The 17,127-nt window shown below is 41.3% G+C and overlaps 1 protein-coding gene across 1 annotated transcript in view; it reads right to left on the bottom strand.

Moving 5' to 3' along the window:
• The window catches only part of LOC308163457 (anoctamin-4-like), a gene marked incomplete at its 5' end in the record, with an annotated part of 88,609 nt that extends 71,866 nt beyond the window's left edge, over nucleotides 1-16,743 (bottom strand). Inside the window, 3 exons of the mRNA XM_080537644.1 lie at nucleotides 655-885; nucleotides 14,608-14,682; nucleotides 16,551-16,743. Coding sequence (XP_080393770.1) covers nucleotides 655-885; nucleotides 14,608-14,682; nucleotides 16,551-16,743 — 499 coding nt within the window. The remainder of the gene's footprint in view (nucleotides 1-654; nucleotides 886-14,607; nucleotides 14,683-16,550) is intronic.
• Between the last annotated feature and the right edge of the window lie 384 nt (nucleotides 16,744-17,127).

Raw genomic sequence — 17,127 nt, 5'->3', positions numbered from 1 at the left:
GTAAAAAAAGATATACAGTATGTTACGGTACATGTGGGAAAACTAGGGTTAGGGTTAGGTACTAGGGTGCTACGGTTAAGGTTAGGGTTAGGGGTAGGGTTAGGGATAGGGATAGGATTAGGGTTAGGGTTAGACATGCCAGCATGTACCAAATCGACGTAGCACCTAACCCTAACCCTAGGTTTCCCACATGTACCGTATTCATACATGGCATTCCATGAGTGCTGATCAGATTTCCAGAGCGAATTTTACGAACGCAGCCAGAGAGTCTGCCCCTCAGTTGTAGAGTTATTAAAACAATATTAAATCATCAATATCTATCATCGTTCGCTGTTCGTTTTGGGCACTTTGGGCACTTTGGCTACAGGAAGCTGTTTCTAAAACTAGCCTCAAGATCAATTCCAAACCTCCATCTCCCCAAAGTGTGCACTTACTCCAGGATTCAACAGTAATAGATCAATTTGAGAGAGTATGAGCTCCACCCTATTTCTCATATCAGTCCTCTTACTAGCAAATCCATGACTGACAGTGTGCAAAAAAAGTGAAGAAATAAATAAAAAAAATGGGTTCAATACAAAAGCAGAGCCTGCAGAAATGGATGTAGGCTAATAAATATACATTTTTGGGATCATAATTTAAAAGGTGAAACCATACTTGAGCTGCTGTCGCTGCTGGTGAGGGTCTCCTGGGTGGCACTGTAGGACTGCAGAGGGGTGATTGACAGGGAGGCGGGGCAGGACGCCGGTTCTGGATGCTCCGCGAAGGGCGGGACGGCGGCGGCCTCGGAGTGAACGTCATCTGGACTCGGCAGGCTGCATCCGCTGCGGGGGAACGGACTCTTCCAATGGGAGATACCAATGGCCACCTGGCCGTCCAGGTCAAACCCTGTGGGAAGATTCAAATCTCAGCGGACTGACTAGCTTCCCCAGAAACAATGGTTATAATAATAAATGCTAAATGGACTGACTTGTATTGTATAGCGCCTTATTCCAAAGCCCTTTACAATGGCCTCTCATTCACCCATTCACCCATTCACACACACATTCACACACCAATGGTGTCAAGCCAAAATACTGCAATGCAATCGATTCAGTGAGTAATCCCCAATGCTACCTAGTTAACTATAACTACTACTTCACTCTACTTTTGCAGGTTCACAAAACAAGCTGTGTTAGTTGACTAGCGAATGTGTCATTGATTTTCAACAACGCTAAAATGTATTTACATTTTCCCCCCCAAAAAAGTTAAATCGGATGCCGACTTGCGGACCAATTGACCAGACAAGTCTGGTCATTTTTCCTTTTTTTCCTCTCAATTTTCCAGATTATGAAAGTGCAGATTGTAAGCCTTCAAATGATGTGTCATACATTGAAATCTGTATAGCAGAGAAACATGCTCAGAATCAAAACACACGCAAAACAGCTGCTAGTAAGCTAACGCTAAAAAGGAACATCGCTATGAACATCTAACTGCATGTTTAGCACATCACAACATGCTGAGAACATCAACATGCTAAAAACACATAACTACACATAATTAGATGATCACACAGTCCTTGCTTTTGAACATGTGGTATATCGAGTGGGCTCTTCAACACTCGTAATATGCAAAAAAACAGAAGACACATAAAATAAAAAATAAATATGTTTTTGATCTTTTGCGCGACATGAGAAATGCAGACAGGCGGCCCTTTTCATCAGACCGTGTCACATATGCAGTGCCCTGCGTAGGTAATGGTAGTAAAGTACAGTACAGATGTCCTAGTCAACATGTTCCTCATTTAAACATGTCCATGTGGGGAGCATGACGTGTTCTGGCCTGCAGGTGGAGCCAGACTGTTGGTGGAGGGTGGATGACGGGGCTGATTACGGACAGGTGTCAGTATTCAGACTCGTTATCCAACCTGTCTTCTTAACCTGTGCGGGTTTGTTCCCCCAGCAGTGAGCAAGGCAGGGAGAACCTGCTATACGGAGAGAGAGACACTGCAGATCCCGAAAGGGGAAGGTGACGCCGCAGCGATTATTATTATCTGCTTGTGTTTATTATTTTGAAACAGAATCCCGCCAGCACGTCAGTGACGTATTCTGCGCGTTGTAAGCGAAATAAACGCTCTGATTGAACCGTTCCTCTGTGTCGACCTCCCTCTGTGCCTAGAGCAGGGGTGCCCAATACGTCGATCGCGATCGACCGGTCGATCGCAAAGGTAGTATGGGTAGATCGCATGGCATTGAACAAAAAGAAGAAAAAAAAATAAAGAAAAATAAATAAATAAAGTTCGCCTATCATCCATCCTCACTATGGCTTTTGCCACTTGATTGATGTACAGGTAAGCCAGTCTGAGATCTGATCTTTTCACCTACACCTAACACGCGGTTCACCACGCATGCGCAGTCAACAGCACCAACTACAAAATACAAAATACCGGCGAGACTAATTACCTAGTTAGCCTTCCAATTTCTACTATTTACTATATAATACTAAATAAAGGCTATACAAATGAGTGGGGAAGCTGGACCAAGTAAGAAACCAATAACGTATAACTTCCATCCAGAATGGGAGGAGGACTTTTTTACACAATGTGATATTGGAAATGCGTCTGTCTGATCTGCAAACCTACGATGGCTATTTCGAAGAAAGGAAATGTGGCAAAAGAGCGAAAACGTACGGCTGCAACGATAGCTTCTTATCGCGTCAGTCACGTTCTTGTTAAACACAAGAAGTCATTCAAAGACGGCGAAATTGTGAAAAAAGTTTCTCAAGGCTGCAGATTGCCTTTTCGATGACAGATCCACAGTGGCTGATGACACCTTGCAACCAGCTCCTACAGCCCTGACTACTAAAAACTAGCTGCCTCCTCCCAGTGCCAGGTCTCCCACTAAGGTAGAGAAATGCATTTATTTCCTCCTTTCAAACTAGGGAACTACCTGTTTTGTATCTGGTTTACTTTTCTGTTTGTTGGATCAGTAGTTGGCTATGGTACTGCAGACTGGCTGTCAGTGTGTGAGTGAGAGAAAGTGAGTGTGTGTGTGTGTGTGTGTGTGTGTGTGTGTGTGTGTGTGTGTGTGTGTGTGTGTGTGTAAGAGAGTGAGAGAGAGAGAGGGAGAGAGAGGGGGAGAGAGAGGGAGGGTTTGTGCTATGGCTCCCTATGCAGACTGGCAAATGTGTGTGTGTGTGTGTGTGTGTGTGTGTGTGTGTGTGTGTGTGTGTGTGTGTGTGTGTGTGCGTGTGTGTGTGTGTGTGTGTTAGTGTGTGTGAATGTGTGTGAGCGAGAATAGCAAAGAGGGAGGGTTTGTGATGGTCTTCTCCTGTGGCTGTGTGACAGAGAGAGGGAAAGTGTATTGTGAGTTTACTATGCAGGCTGGGAACTGTGTGTGTGTGTGTGTGTGTGTGTGTGTGTGTGTGTGTGTGTTTGTAGTACGTGCATGTACGTTTGCGATGTTGAAACTATAGACTGGTAGATCTTGGCAGACTGGCTACTTAATAAGTAGATCTTGGTTCCAAAAAGTGTGAGCACCCCTGGCCTAGAGACTCTTACAGTCCACAATAAAGGTTCACTGATCCATCCACTACTCACCCCTTCTCTGTGTTCACTGCTGTGTGCTTAGTGCTCTGAGCTAGTTTGGGTAAATCAATGAGTAGACCACATTGATGATTAAGTCACTGTTGTTTTTTTAATGTCCTTCAAAATAGTAGTTATTTTTCTCTTCAAAATAAGTACTGAGTACTGCTCCATAAACGGTTTAAATACTACTCATGCTGAATTATAACCAGATAACCTGCTGTACCAGAAAGAGTGACATGTACATTTTTCCTAGTAACAGCTAAACCTACTGATCTTGACCATCATTGCTTCAGACTATGATTCTTAGCACAGTGTTACCTGTGCATTATATCTCTTTCATTTTACCATGGTACCATTTAGACAACATAAGGCACTCATTGGACTATAGAGATATTTTATACAGTATTAGACAAAGATCATGAAATGTTATTGTGAATCATTTTCAAATTGTTTCCAATCCTATGTTATACAACGGATAGATCCGGTCCATTGTCTCTATTGGTCAGTTTGCGTTCCAGCCGTGCCGATATCCATGACATACGCACGGCTAAATGGAATGTTGACACATCTTTTCATATTACTCCGCGTTTGTATATATTACCGTTATCGAAGTTACATTATTACCGTTGCTTAGCGACCAATAAACAACTGTTCAGCGGATGAATACACATGCAATATAACATAGTTCCATTAATTTCTGGTATGGCAAGACCTCATTTGACAACAGCAGACCGGTTATCGGTTACTCCGCTTCGCGTCGTGCCCCCCCCCCCCCCCCCGCTAGCTGTGCTGATATCCAGGATATAAGCTTCGATAACCGGTCTGCTATTGCTGTTGTCAAATGAGGTCTTGCCATACCAGAAATTAATACGTATCAATATGTAGCAAATACAATTTACCAACTGTACAACCACCATGCAAAAATTGCTAATAATATTGCATTATTTCCCATCAAGATTAGATCAAGCTAACCCTGATTACAAGAGCCATATTTGTTAATATGGATCACCCTAAACGAATGACTTATAACTGTTGGTAAATGGCTTATAATTGAGTAATAAACTTAGTATAAGTGATTTATTAACTAATGTATACTAATGTATACATGTATACTCTTCACAAATCTGATCTTAATGCAGATTGTTAACGATGTTTCTGTACAATTCAGAGTTCATCCTGCTGCTGTCGGTCAATCATCATCATCATCATCATCATCATCATCAATGAAGACAAGTTCAAGGTTCACGGTTTCTTTATTGTCCCCTAGTGGAAATATTCTTTTCAGTCAGGGGGGTATTCCATCAACATTGCTAAAGGAAAATCTGTGCTTATTTTTGATAAGTCTTGCAAGACTTTTTTCCTTTAGCGATGTTGATGGAATACCCCCCAGGTTCACACAGACAGAATACAAAAAGGACAACATCACAACAGCTTCAACACAATAATCAGTACAGTCAAATCGCAGAGCTAATTCAGAGAAATGGAAGTTCATACCAGTACAAAATTATGCAAGTGTGCAAAAAGTGCAGGGGGAGTACAAGAATGCAGCCAGCAAGTGCTAATTGCCATTAAGCATATTAACAGCTCTAGGGAATGAAGGAAACATCAAATCTATTAGTCCTCCTAGCAGGAGCCCTGAAACGACGGCCAAAGGGCAAAAGCTCAAACCCCCTCCGGAGGGAGGGTCCTGGCAGACCAATAGCTTTATCCCTCCTAAGGACCTGCCTGTTAGACATGTCCAAAAGCCTGGCCTGAATACCACCAGAGATTCTACTGGCCTGAATACCACCAGAGATTCTACTGGCCACTATTGATCTTGTCATCACTCTGGTACATCTTTGTCTCATCTGTCCACAAGTTTGCATCTTGCATTGTCGCCTCTGTAGTTCTGCTGGTGACGTATTCTGCAGAAGGTAGTCTCTGACACATTCATGCTCAGCTCAATCAAACCTGCATTTCAGCCTCCATGGCATGTGCCATGAGAAAGGTCTGGGGGAGGAGGAGCATCCTGTCATGGCATCCATGGGTAGCGATGCCTTGAACGGGTGGCAGTCCGTGGTGGTTTTTCTAAGCGCACTCCAAAAACCCCCAAACTTGTTGGATCTTTTGAATAACTTATTGCACCAAAAAAAGGGTTACAAACGTTTAAACTCAAAAGATAACGAAAAAAACAACTGTTAACAGTTAACAATGATAAAGCGTGGTCAAAATTGGCATATAACCACAGCCTCGACCCATCCGACACTGCTAGACTGCCCACCTGTAGCCATGACTAGGTGAGTATTATGTGACACTAGGGGTGCAACGGTTCAGTTGGTCCACGGTTCGGTATGAACCTCGGTTTTGGTACGTGTTTTTGTGCATAAGGAGAAAAAAAATGCTACTATTTATTTACAAACTGTTACTTTACTTTATTTTGCTTATACTTATGGAACTTTAACATTTAGACACATTCCAGAATATGACTGGTATATTGTATAATATAAACAAATATAAATATATATAAAAAAGAACAAAAACACTTTCAAATGTGACACCAGCCAGTGTTTTGATAAACCAGTAGGCTACATTACTTACTGAAACTACAGATTGTAAGCTTTCAAATGACGTGTCATACATTGAAATCTGAAAAAAGATGACGAAGTTAGAGTAATTTGAATGTTGTTAGACCTCAGGCACATATTGGGTTAAACTAGCTGTCATGAAACCGGAAGCAAACGCTGCTAACAGCTAGCGGCTAATAAAACACAGCACTACGAACGTCTAAACTGTATTTTAATGACATCACAACATGCTGATAGAACATCAACATGCTAAAAACACATAACTACACGTAATTAAATGATCACACAGTCCTTGCTTTTGAACAGGTCCTAAAACTAAAGTATGTTTACAAGCCATGTAAACCGATAGCCACCGGAAAACAATGAATCCATTCCACAAAGTATACATATTAAGAGAGCTATTTATAGCGGTTTCACGTATGCGAGTGGTTTACGGTTTCACCAACAGCAGTCACAAATGTACCTCTTAGGCTTGACGACTGGTATAGGAAAGATAGAAATGAAAGTAAAGATGCACTTTAACTAAGAGCTGTACCAGCTGTAGCTCATATATGCATTGTGCGCATATTATGCGCTTATACGACACGCGTGAAGCGTTTCTGTTCACTGTTTTCACTCCCTCATCGCTGTATTCAATGCCAAAACCAGAATGAATGACCCCACAACGCAGATTTGTAGCAATCCAGGGCTTCCTCAAACTGTTGCCATGTTCTCAACTCCGCTCGCCATGAACAAACCTAGTCAGGAGGGAATGTGTTTGAAGATCAATTAACTGGCCAATTAGTGCTTTAGAACGCACATAGAATACACCCAAAATAACTGTATCAAAATGTCTGTACCGTACATCCTAAAAACATAACTGTGTGCATATGCTTACTGGTTTCTTAAAAAACATAACAGAATGTGTGTGTCTAACGTCGCGCAAGACTAGGCTGCTCACATAGGTGGATACCGTTGCCGACAGAGTGTCCGAACACTCTCACCATGACAAACGACCGGGGGGTCAGAAGAAGAAGATAACGCACAGACACTGAAAGAAGTCGAAAGCCACATACCGATATAGAACAGACGCTTACCATAAAACCTACCAGATAGAAGGACAGCCCATCCCTAAATGTTAAGGAAAATGTATAAAGACTATGCACCAAGGCGAAACAGGGCTCTTGTCTGGTGAAGCTTCTGCAGTTAACCTATTGACGACTAGCTAATACTGGCCTGCGGAGGTGAAACTAGATAGGATCCCTTTCCATGGAATGAAATGCTATTGCTTGCTGATGCTATTGCTTGCTGATGTGCTCGAATAAATATTCTCTTAAAGAACAGTTTAGTAGTGGTGCCTAATATTTGATTGGATCGTTGAGATTAAACGAACTCGCTTGTACACTCTAAAAAAATAATAGTTGAGAATATTAAAAAATTCAAGGCAACCTTATGCACTAAGAATTTTGAGTTTGTTGTTCCAACTAATATTAGAATGTTGGTCCAACTAATATTAGATTGTTGGTCCGACTCATATTAGATCGTTGGTCCAACTCATATTAGATCGTTGGTCCAACTCATATTAGATCGTTGGTCCAACTCATATTAGATTGTTGGTCCAACTCATATTAGATTGTTGGTCCAACTAATATTAGAATGTTGTTCCAACTAATATTAGTTTGTCCTGCCAATGGTCATCACGTTTAATTCTTCATTCTGCCAATGCTGATTTGACTAGCCAAGATAATTATATAACCTCAATTCTGAAATGAATCAATAATACTGTAGCGTGGAAATGGATTGGACTCCGCACACTAAGTGTAATCACGCGAGCTTTTATTGACCGTTGCACGGCGGCATCGAACACTGACACAGTCACAATTCAAGGTTGTGAGTTCAAATCCCGCCTGAAACCACACCACTACTAGTGTGCCCTTGCGTAAGGCACTTAGCCCTCAGTTACTCCAGGGGGAATTATGTCCCTGTAATTTGTAATTGTAAATCGCTTTGGATTAAACGCGTCTGCTAAATGGCAACATTTAATAACAATTGAGCAGCGTTATGAAAAGTCTACAGCTACACGACCACCACAACATCCAACTTCATCTGTCACTAGAAAACCCATAAAGAAAGGTAGCTAAGTCAAGGTGTCTTTTTAGCTAACTTACATTTAAGCTGTTATGTCTGTGTTCAAGGTGGCAATAGTTATAGCAGTACCTGCATCAAGTGCACCAGTTGAACGTGGTGATAATGCGACCCTTTCGCTCACAATTGAGTGACAAAGTACTATCAAATACATTTTTTGCAACTGCAGAGCATTGTAAGTGGCTATTCACATTACGTTTCTAGGCAGCAAGATCGCTACCAGCCGCTAGCTAGTGTGGATATGGACAAAATAAGACAAATAGCATGTCCCATAAAAGTTACAGTTCATGCTTGACAAAACTCATTATACTTGAATAATTTGAATAACTTTTCATGGTTTGATGTACCCTAATGTTTAGTAATGTCGGTATTTAGTGGCATACTAAAACCATTATACTAGAATAGTTTAATGTAATCTTTAGTAATGTCAGTAAGGTTTACATTTTAGGGAATATATATTTATTTGTATATACTTGTTTTTAGTTCATACACTATTCTTGTTGTTAATTTAGGAGGCGTGTTATTGATTGCCACAAAATATCAACATTTTTTGTTAATGTTTAAAATAAAACTCAACTTTTCATGACCACTGTCTATTAGGCTCATTTACATGTAGAAACTGGGGTAGATCATCAGAATCATATCAATCATTCATATGACTTGACTTGTGACTTGCTTGACTTATAGCAGGGACTCCACTTGACTTGCTTGATTCTCACCACAGTAACTTGGGACTTGCTTGAGACTTGAAGGTTAAGACTTGGGACTTGCTTGAGACTTGAAGGTTAAGACTTGAGACTTGCTTGTGACTTGAAGGTTAAGACTTGAGACTTGCTTGAGACTTGAAGGTTAAGACTTGAGACTTGCTTGTGACTTGAAGGTTAAGACTTGAGACTTGAAGGTTAAGACTTGGGACTTGCTTGAGACTTGCTTGTGACTTGAAGGTTAAGACTTGAGACTTGCTTGTGACTTGAAGGTTAAGACTTGAGACTTGCTTGAGACTTGAAGGTTAAGACTTGAGACTTGCTTGTGACTTGAAGGTTAAGACTTGAGACTTGAAGGTTAAGACTTGGGACTTGCTTGAGACTGGCTTGTGACTTGAAGGTTAAGACTTGAGACTTGCTTGTGACTTGAAGGTTAAGACTTGAGACTTGCTTGTGACTTGAAGGTTAAGACTTGAGGCTTGTGACTTGAAGGTTAAGACTTGAGACTTGCTTGAGACTTGAAGGTTAAGACTTGGGACTTGCTTGAGACTTGCTTGTGACTTGAAGGTTAAGACTTGAGACTTGCTTGTGACTTGAAGGTTAAGACTTGAGACTTGCTTGTGACTTGAAGGTTAAGACTTGAGACTTGCTTGTGACTTGAAGGTTAAGACTTGAGACTTGCTTGTGACTTGCACATGTGTGACTTACTCCCACCTCTGCTGTATTGCGTCTCGTCCTGCTCCAGGACACATGGCTTGTAATTGTTTGATTTAAAATCCAAACTGTGGAATGCTTCACTGTCCCATTACTTAAGCAGGGCACTTTATAACATAGCTTTAAAAAGTTATGAGCTATGAGTCAGTAATGATATTGCCAAAGCATATAACAATGAAGCTAAATAATGTACCTAACTAACACATACTTCATTAATGTCAATCTATGTCTCTGTCTATCTCTTCAACAGGCAGCACACCAAAGGATGAAGATGAGGAAATCCTTCATTAGCTTTTCAGGAAACCACCCCAGCACATTAAGAAGATACATCAGCAGCAGCAAATCCTTATCAGAGAAACAACCACAGCATGATCAATAAGTAGAGTGCACAAGCCTGGCAGCCCTAAACCATCACAGCCTGCTGTACACAGCACATTTCAAAAACATAAATTTGGAGAGAAGGCATCAGGAGCCATCTTTAGCCAACTCCTCTGACTATCCTTGTCACTAGCACATGGGACCAAGCTCAGCAGAGTCAGCACTGTCCTATATAGTGTGTCTTCTGTATGTACTGTAACTGTACTCGGTCACCTGAAAGTGTCAGCATACTGCACAAGGTAATCTACACCTGCGTGTTTCAGAATGACCTCCAAAACCAATCATGCAAAAAAGCTGATACAGTGTTTTCGAGGCAATATACCTGTATATAGGCCTACAGTGTGTGTGTATATATATATATATATATATATATATATATATATATATATATATACACACATATACACACACACATACACACACACACACTGTATGTCGCAGTCAACACAAAAAAACTGCCCCTGTAACTCCCCTGAGGAGCAGAGGCCCAGATACCGCGTGCACTTCCTGGTGGTGCAGTTGCACATGCAGTGTTCTCCTCTTAGCTACATAGCTTAATTTCTGTATTCCCTCACAGCACGGCCTCCAAAAACATATCTTTTTAAAACAGACGTGTGTACGAGTAAATGTAACACTGAATTGAATTCTGTGGTAACTGAATGCAAAAGATGAAAGGCAGTTGTGGGGAGATTAGGTTGTGCAACTAAAAATCAACTCAACCTTTTGGCAATCAATGCATGCTAATCTTATCATGTTTATTTGATGTGAGGTGGCTAACAATGTACGCTCCATATCCTTCTTCCCTTCAGACCAAGGTAGACATGCTGTATGTTATTTGGATCAATGGAAGTGTTTTCTACTTATGTTTCAAAATTCCATTCAAAATGCCACAAAACAAGAGTCAACCTTTTTTGTTTGTTCTTGTCCTGCCTATTTATGGTATATTACATTTACATTACAACCAGTTAGCAGACGTTTTTGTCCAAAGCGACTTGCAATTAGAGATTACAAGGACAAGGACTGGAGTAACTTAGGGCTGAGTGCCTTACTCAAGGGTACACTAGTGGTGGTGTTCCCAGGTCTTACTCAAGGGCACACTAGTGGTGGTGTTCCCAGGTCTTACTCAAGGGCACACTAGTGGTGGTGTTCCAAGGTGGGATTTGAACTCATGGCCTTCTGATCACCAGTCCAACTCACTATGCAGTAGGCCACCACTACCCTTTACATACTGTATGACATCAGAGAAATGTCAGTAAAGGTTGTAGTATACCTTTAACGCACTTATGATACTACTGTAAATCTACACCATGAATTCAATTAATAATTTTGAATGACCACTTTGGGACATGGGACAGCATAATGATGCTGACAACACTATTCAGCCCAACCTAAAAAAGCAAAGCTTCTAAATCACGCTTACAGGCGCTTTACTGACATCCTCTGAAGGTAGAGTATTGTACAGGGCTATCGATCGTTCCCTTTCTAAAGAAGAAGGGGGAGGTTCGAGGTAAAGCACACAAGCTACATTTATAATGATTAAAGGAGCCGGGCATACGTCTGTTGGAAACCTGCCACCTCTGACCACCGCAGTGAAATCTCAATCTCAATCTCAATCTCAATCTCAACAACATCCTAATAATAAAACCTCCAAAATGGACTTGCAGTATTGCATTAGATTCAACCTTTTTGTCACAGGCACAGGGTTAGCAATTAGGGGTTACGTTAGATATGATACTAGCAACCGTCCGGTCACCAGCTCACATGCAGCTCCCTCCTGAGGTGGGGATCGAACCAGAGACCTTCCCATTGCCAACCGGCCTCTCTAAACCTCTAGGCTTCCGCCACCCCTTTGTAGAAGTTGAGTCCACTCCCCTAGAACACCCCTGGCAGTGACAACATGTTTGTATACAAACCGGATGTCAGCCCTAGACACTCCATTTTAGACTAAATAACATCATTTGCCAACACAGTGTTGGTTAATTAGACATTTCTTTCAAGGGATCTCATTCCCTGATCGCTATTAATGATTAAAAATAATTAATTACAACCATTAAAGCTTGATTGCTACATATAGTATTGCGTGTTTAACCTGTGCTGACCACAGACCAGGGGGTCATTCCACTAAAGGTGGATCAGTATAGCGGCGCTATAAATAAATGCGGCGCTCAGGGAACTCGAGATTGGATTTCAAGCCTCAGGTGATTCCTCGAATGAGGATCAGCCTTGTGTCATCAGTGTTCACAGAAGACAGGCTTACACATCTTCGATATGGGCGCGTGCACGCAGACATACGCAGCCCAGAAGAGTCGATCTGTCGAAATGAAGATACTCCACTCTGCAGGGGTACTACATTTGCGCAGCATTCCGAATTATTGATTTTTTATGAAGACAGAAAAATAAGATGTAAAATAGTGCAATACTGCCGCAATTAACAAGGCGAGGGAAATGGTTTGGCAAGAAATTGCTGACCGATTAAATGCGTAGGTCATACTAGCCCCAGTTATTGTTATATGTTCATATTTTAATAAATGAATATTTACTACTGTGGTGATATCAGCAGCAGGCTACAAACCGTCATATCGCCACAATGGCTTAGTGGTATTGACCGCTGTCATAGGATTTATTCGTCATTTTATATCGGTGGTTCAAATCCCTCTTCAGGCGCACTTTTTACTGCATTTCGTTGTCTGAATCTAATCTAAAATCTCATCTAAAAAAGTATGTAGGCTATAAAATTATGGTGCAGGCTAATTTACAAGAACTGACACGATTACAATGGTGTTTGAAACCTTTGCATGAAATCTTCGGTTAAATGTAAAAAAAAAAAAAATGAATGACTTAGTCAAGTCTCGAACTCGCAACCTTTGGAACTCGAGTCCGCAGCCTTAACCACTACGCCAGCCAGACCGCTGTGATAACGGCAATGCAATTGAGAGAATTACTTTTTTTTTTTACACTCTTTTCATTATTGATATATCGATCTATCTATCACACTTTCAAAATATCAAGTTATCTATCGATCGATCACACTTTCAAAATATCAAATTATCTATCTATCACACAGTCAAACTATCTAATCTATCTATCTCGTGTGAAGTGGGAACTAATATTTCCTAGGGAGGAACTGTCGTTCGGGATGTAGTTTCCGCCTGTGAGCCTTTTTCGACGCGCGTCTCACTATAGCCTGTGTTTTAGCCTGGTCGCGACCAGGCTAGTTATATCTGACTCAGAAGGAGCTCAACCAAGCAGCGAATTATTTGAGCCACATTGATGGCACCGAACGCAAGCTAACATTTTCGAGGCTTAGAACTTTATCGAGCTTCGTGGAATAGGGCCCAGTCTTCAGTGTTTTGAGCTATGTCAATATTATGAAGTGTTGAAGTACACCATACGCCTCAATTAACCGATTGTCAAGCCTCCTTTGATAAGTTAAATTAAGTGTCTTAGTGCCAATTCCTGACTACATGAATCATGATTTATGTGGAAGTCGAATTCCACCCGGTTTTTAAATTAGGATTCTGCAACCTTCAACGGTTAGGTTCCGAAGATCATCGGTTGAACAATGAGAGGAATTTTGCGTTGGGACTTTTTTTTGTCCGAGACAGGATTGTCACGGGCTGTGTATTCATTTATTTAATTTTTTATTTTACCTTTATTTTACCAGGCGAGACAATTAAGAACAAAATTCTTATTTACAATGCCGGCCTCCAATTAGGGGAAAGGGGAGGGGGGCTGAAAGATAAAACATGTTAAAAACAAAGCACGATAAGCATTAAACACATGCATGTAACACAAACAATACAACAAAAGCACTAACGGACATCAAGAATGGAATACAACAGTAAGCACAAAAAGCAGACAGGCAACACAAGACAATACAATACAACAAAACGCACTGGGACACAGCCAAGCAAACACAACAATAACCACTGAGACACGACCAATCAACACAGCGATACAACATGGACACTAAGACAGCCAGTAAACAAACCAATACAACGATACACACTGAGACACAGTCAAGCAAACATAAATACGGTACAACAATAACCACTGAGACACAGCCACCAAATACGTACAACAGCAATAAGCACTTACGAAACAGGCCAACAAACATTAGAAAACAGTATTAACATTAACACAGAAAAGCTTAAAAGCAGAGAATGAGCAGACATGAGCGTATGGGGGCATAAAAACAAGTGCAGGTGGACAGAGGGGGTGTGTAAAGGGAATGAATACAAGTGCTGCCCTACAGAGAAGAGAAGCATGTGCAGGAATCAGTGAGGGTGTCTGAAATAGTGAGTCTGAAGGCAGAGAGGGAGATGAGTTTATCCAGTTTGAGGGTTTTTTGCAGAGCATTCCAGTCAGAGGGGGCAGCAAACTGGAATGATGCACGGCCAAGGGAAGTGGTGGATTTAACCCTGCTTGTACTGCAGTTTTAAAGAATACAAAAAAGAAACATTTTGTTTTCATGTATTTTGGCCTTCCTTCCAGAAAGACATACACGGTCCCCAGCAAACTGGGAGGTACCACACCCTGCGTTCTTACGAAGCTTACTTACCGATGGTGATCTGACTGACGCAGCTGTAAAAGGTTCCGGTGGAGACATTGTAACTACCACTGCTGGGCTCACGGTCTATAAGGAGAGACACACACATCATCACCATTAGTTGTGCCTGAACAGAGCCCTGCTCACTAAAAACCTTCAAAGACACTTCCACTCACCTTGGAAGACCTGGACCTATCCAGAGATCTCATGGCAGATTCCTGGACTATAAGTAATATTGATTTAATTGTAATCTATCCTCTCACACCCACTGCCACCGACTGCAATACTCATGACATTCCATTCCACACAAACGATATATTTTATTTACTAATTGTATTGCTAATTGTATCCTGTCTTATGTCCTGTACTATTGTCACTTTTTTTTTTATCTTGACCTATGCCCATTGCCTTATTGTCTTGTGCTGCAATATCAGGAACCAAACCAAAGTATTTTACTCTCTTACTCTCACTACTTGTGTAATGTGACGTAACAATAAAACGTAAAACTTGAAAACACAAGTTTTATCCCCACCATGTTCACATTAATATTCTGGTGTGTATGTAAATGTGTTAAATATTATCACACAGCCAAATGGAAAATTAACCCTAACACCTAAGACTGATGAGCTGATAGTAAATTAAAAATGTTTAATTTACAGTGGAAATAAAGAGAATCAAGTTCTAACCTCTAATTAGAAAGAATAAGATAACCTCATGTGAGCTAGTCACATGACAGCAGCTGGTACAGTGCATGTTCCCAGCAGCATACATGGACTGAATATGAAAATAAAACAACCTGCAACTGTTCCACTTGCTGGGGAGCATAAGAACAGGCATATGAAGTGTCTATTTGAGGTTACATCCCTCCTGTTAGTTTATGACTAAGTCTAAAAATAAAAATAAAACAGTTATGCCCTATTTGGTGACATGTTATGATACTTTCCAGTATTTGCTTAAAATAATTCAACAGAGTTAGTACTATCTGGCACCAAATGTTTCTTGTTTTAAAGAGGCCAGAATGAAACCCAAGAGTAACATGTAGGTCATTATTATGTAATTACTATGTAACCATGTGATTAATGTACAGGACAGAATGGGGTCATTGCGCATTGCCAAAAATGTGCACTGTATGTCTCTCTATGTATACTTGCCAGTCCAAATGTTAAAGGAAGAACTTAATGAGAATAACAGGAGGTACTAATAAAAAAGTTTAATTCGATTTCAAATTAATTAATGAAAATAAAACGAAGAGCTAGACAAGTAAATTAAATCAACACAATATAGATGGGTCAAGGCTCACCAGGACCACCATGCAGCACCTCATTTGAGTGTGTTCTCCCCCTATTCTTCCCAATAAGGAATAAAACGTCACCGTTATGTCAAAAAGGGCCTGTGTGACCCTCAACGAAGACAAAGTGTGACACGTGTTTATGCGAACTGTACCGTTTTTTTTTTCTCCCAAGTTACACTTCCAATACTCTTTTCAACAATAGGTAGATTTATACTTTATTTTATGACAACATGAAACTTCATCAACTTCTACTTCATGACGATCACATTTTGGTAACAACCATGCTGCACTTTTACCACACCCCTCCCAAAACAGCTTCTCTGCGTAAAGGCCATTTGCGTTTGGATATTGTGTATAGAATACTATACTATATTATAATGTGGGAGGGGGGGGGATACATACTAATCACATATAAGGCTATGTAAAGGTATGTATCTATATAAGTCTCTAGGGGACTGATCGAGTGAAATAGCTGACAACCAATAACTAACACTCATCATGCGATGATGCAGGACACCGACTTAGCAACTCCAAGTATGAAGTGAGAACCATTTCATTGCGATCATGTGTGACTATTAGCCTACCATATTTCAAAATGAGCATACTTTCCTAAGTCTTGCAGAGAGGAACAAGACGTCGTATGGGACATGATGATTCAGCCTACCAGATAGCCGCGGGCTTCCAGGACACACCCGAGCTCCGTCGTCCTGGGGTGGCAGACACACACTATTGTCATTGGCATCTGGGGCTTTGCAGCCGTTGCGCTGTTCCGTTATCCCGGTAGGTATCCTCATACTTGCGTTCAGCTGACGGATCAACCGCACATCGTTCCCAGCGCAGTCATGCTCCAGCATCATCACCGCTCAGCTCGTTTAAACAAGACATGGAATATATAGGTTCCGTTATCCGTTTATCGCACACTGGTAGCGATACAGATTCTATATACAACTGTACGCATTATTCTTTATAGACCATCTTGGCAGGCTGATCTCTTCCACACTGACTTGGCTCAAACGTGTAAAGACTGAAGGGTCGCTGGCATCTTCTCAAGACCCCGGCACACAGGCGTGGTTTCGCTCACGTGGTTTCGGTACCGTAGTAGCCCCGTGCCGGAGAGAGGTCCGTCTGGACTGTCTGAGACTCGTCGGCCGAAGTAGGTTTATACCGGAGAGAGAGGACCGCACCAAACAACCATTGTGTCTCTCAATTAACCCCTAACCCACATGCTTGCGTTTGAGCTC

The sequence above is a fragment of the Nansenia antarctica genome, assembly GCF_963989245.1.
Source record: "Nansenia antarctica genome assembly, chromosome: 8".
Taxonomy (NCBI): domain Eukaryota; kingdom Metazoa; phylum Chordata; class Actinopteri; order Argentiniformes; family Microstomatidae; genus Nansenia; species Nansenia antarctica.
This window is presented reverse-complemented; position numbering and strand designations above follow the sequence as displayed.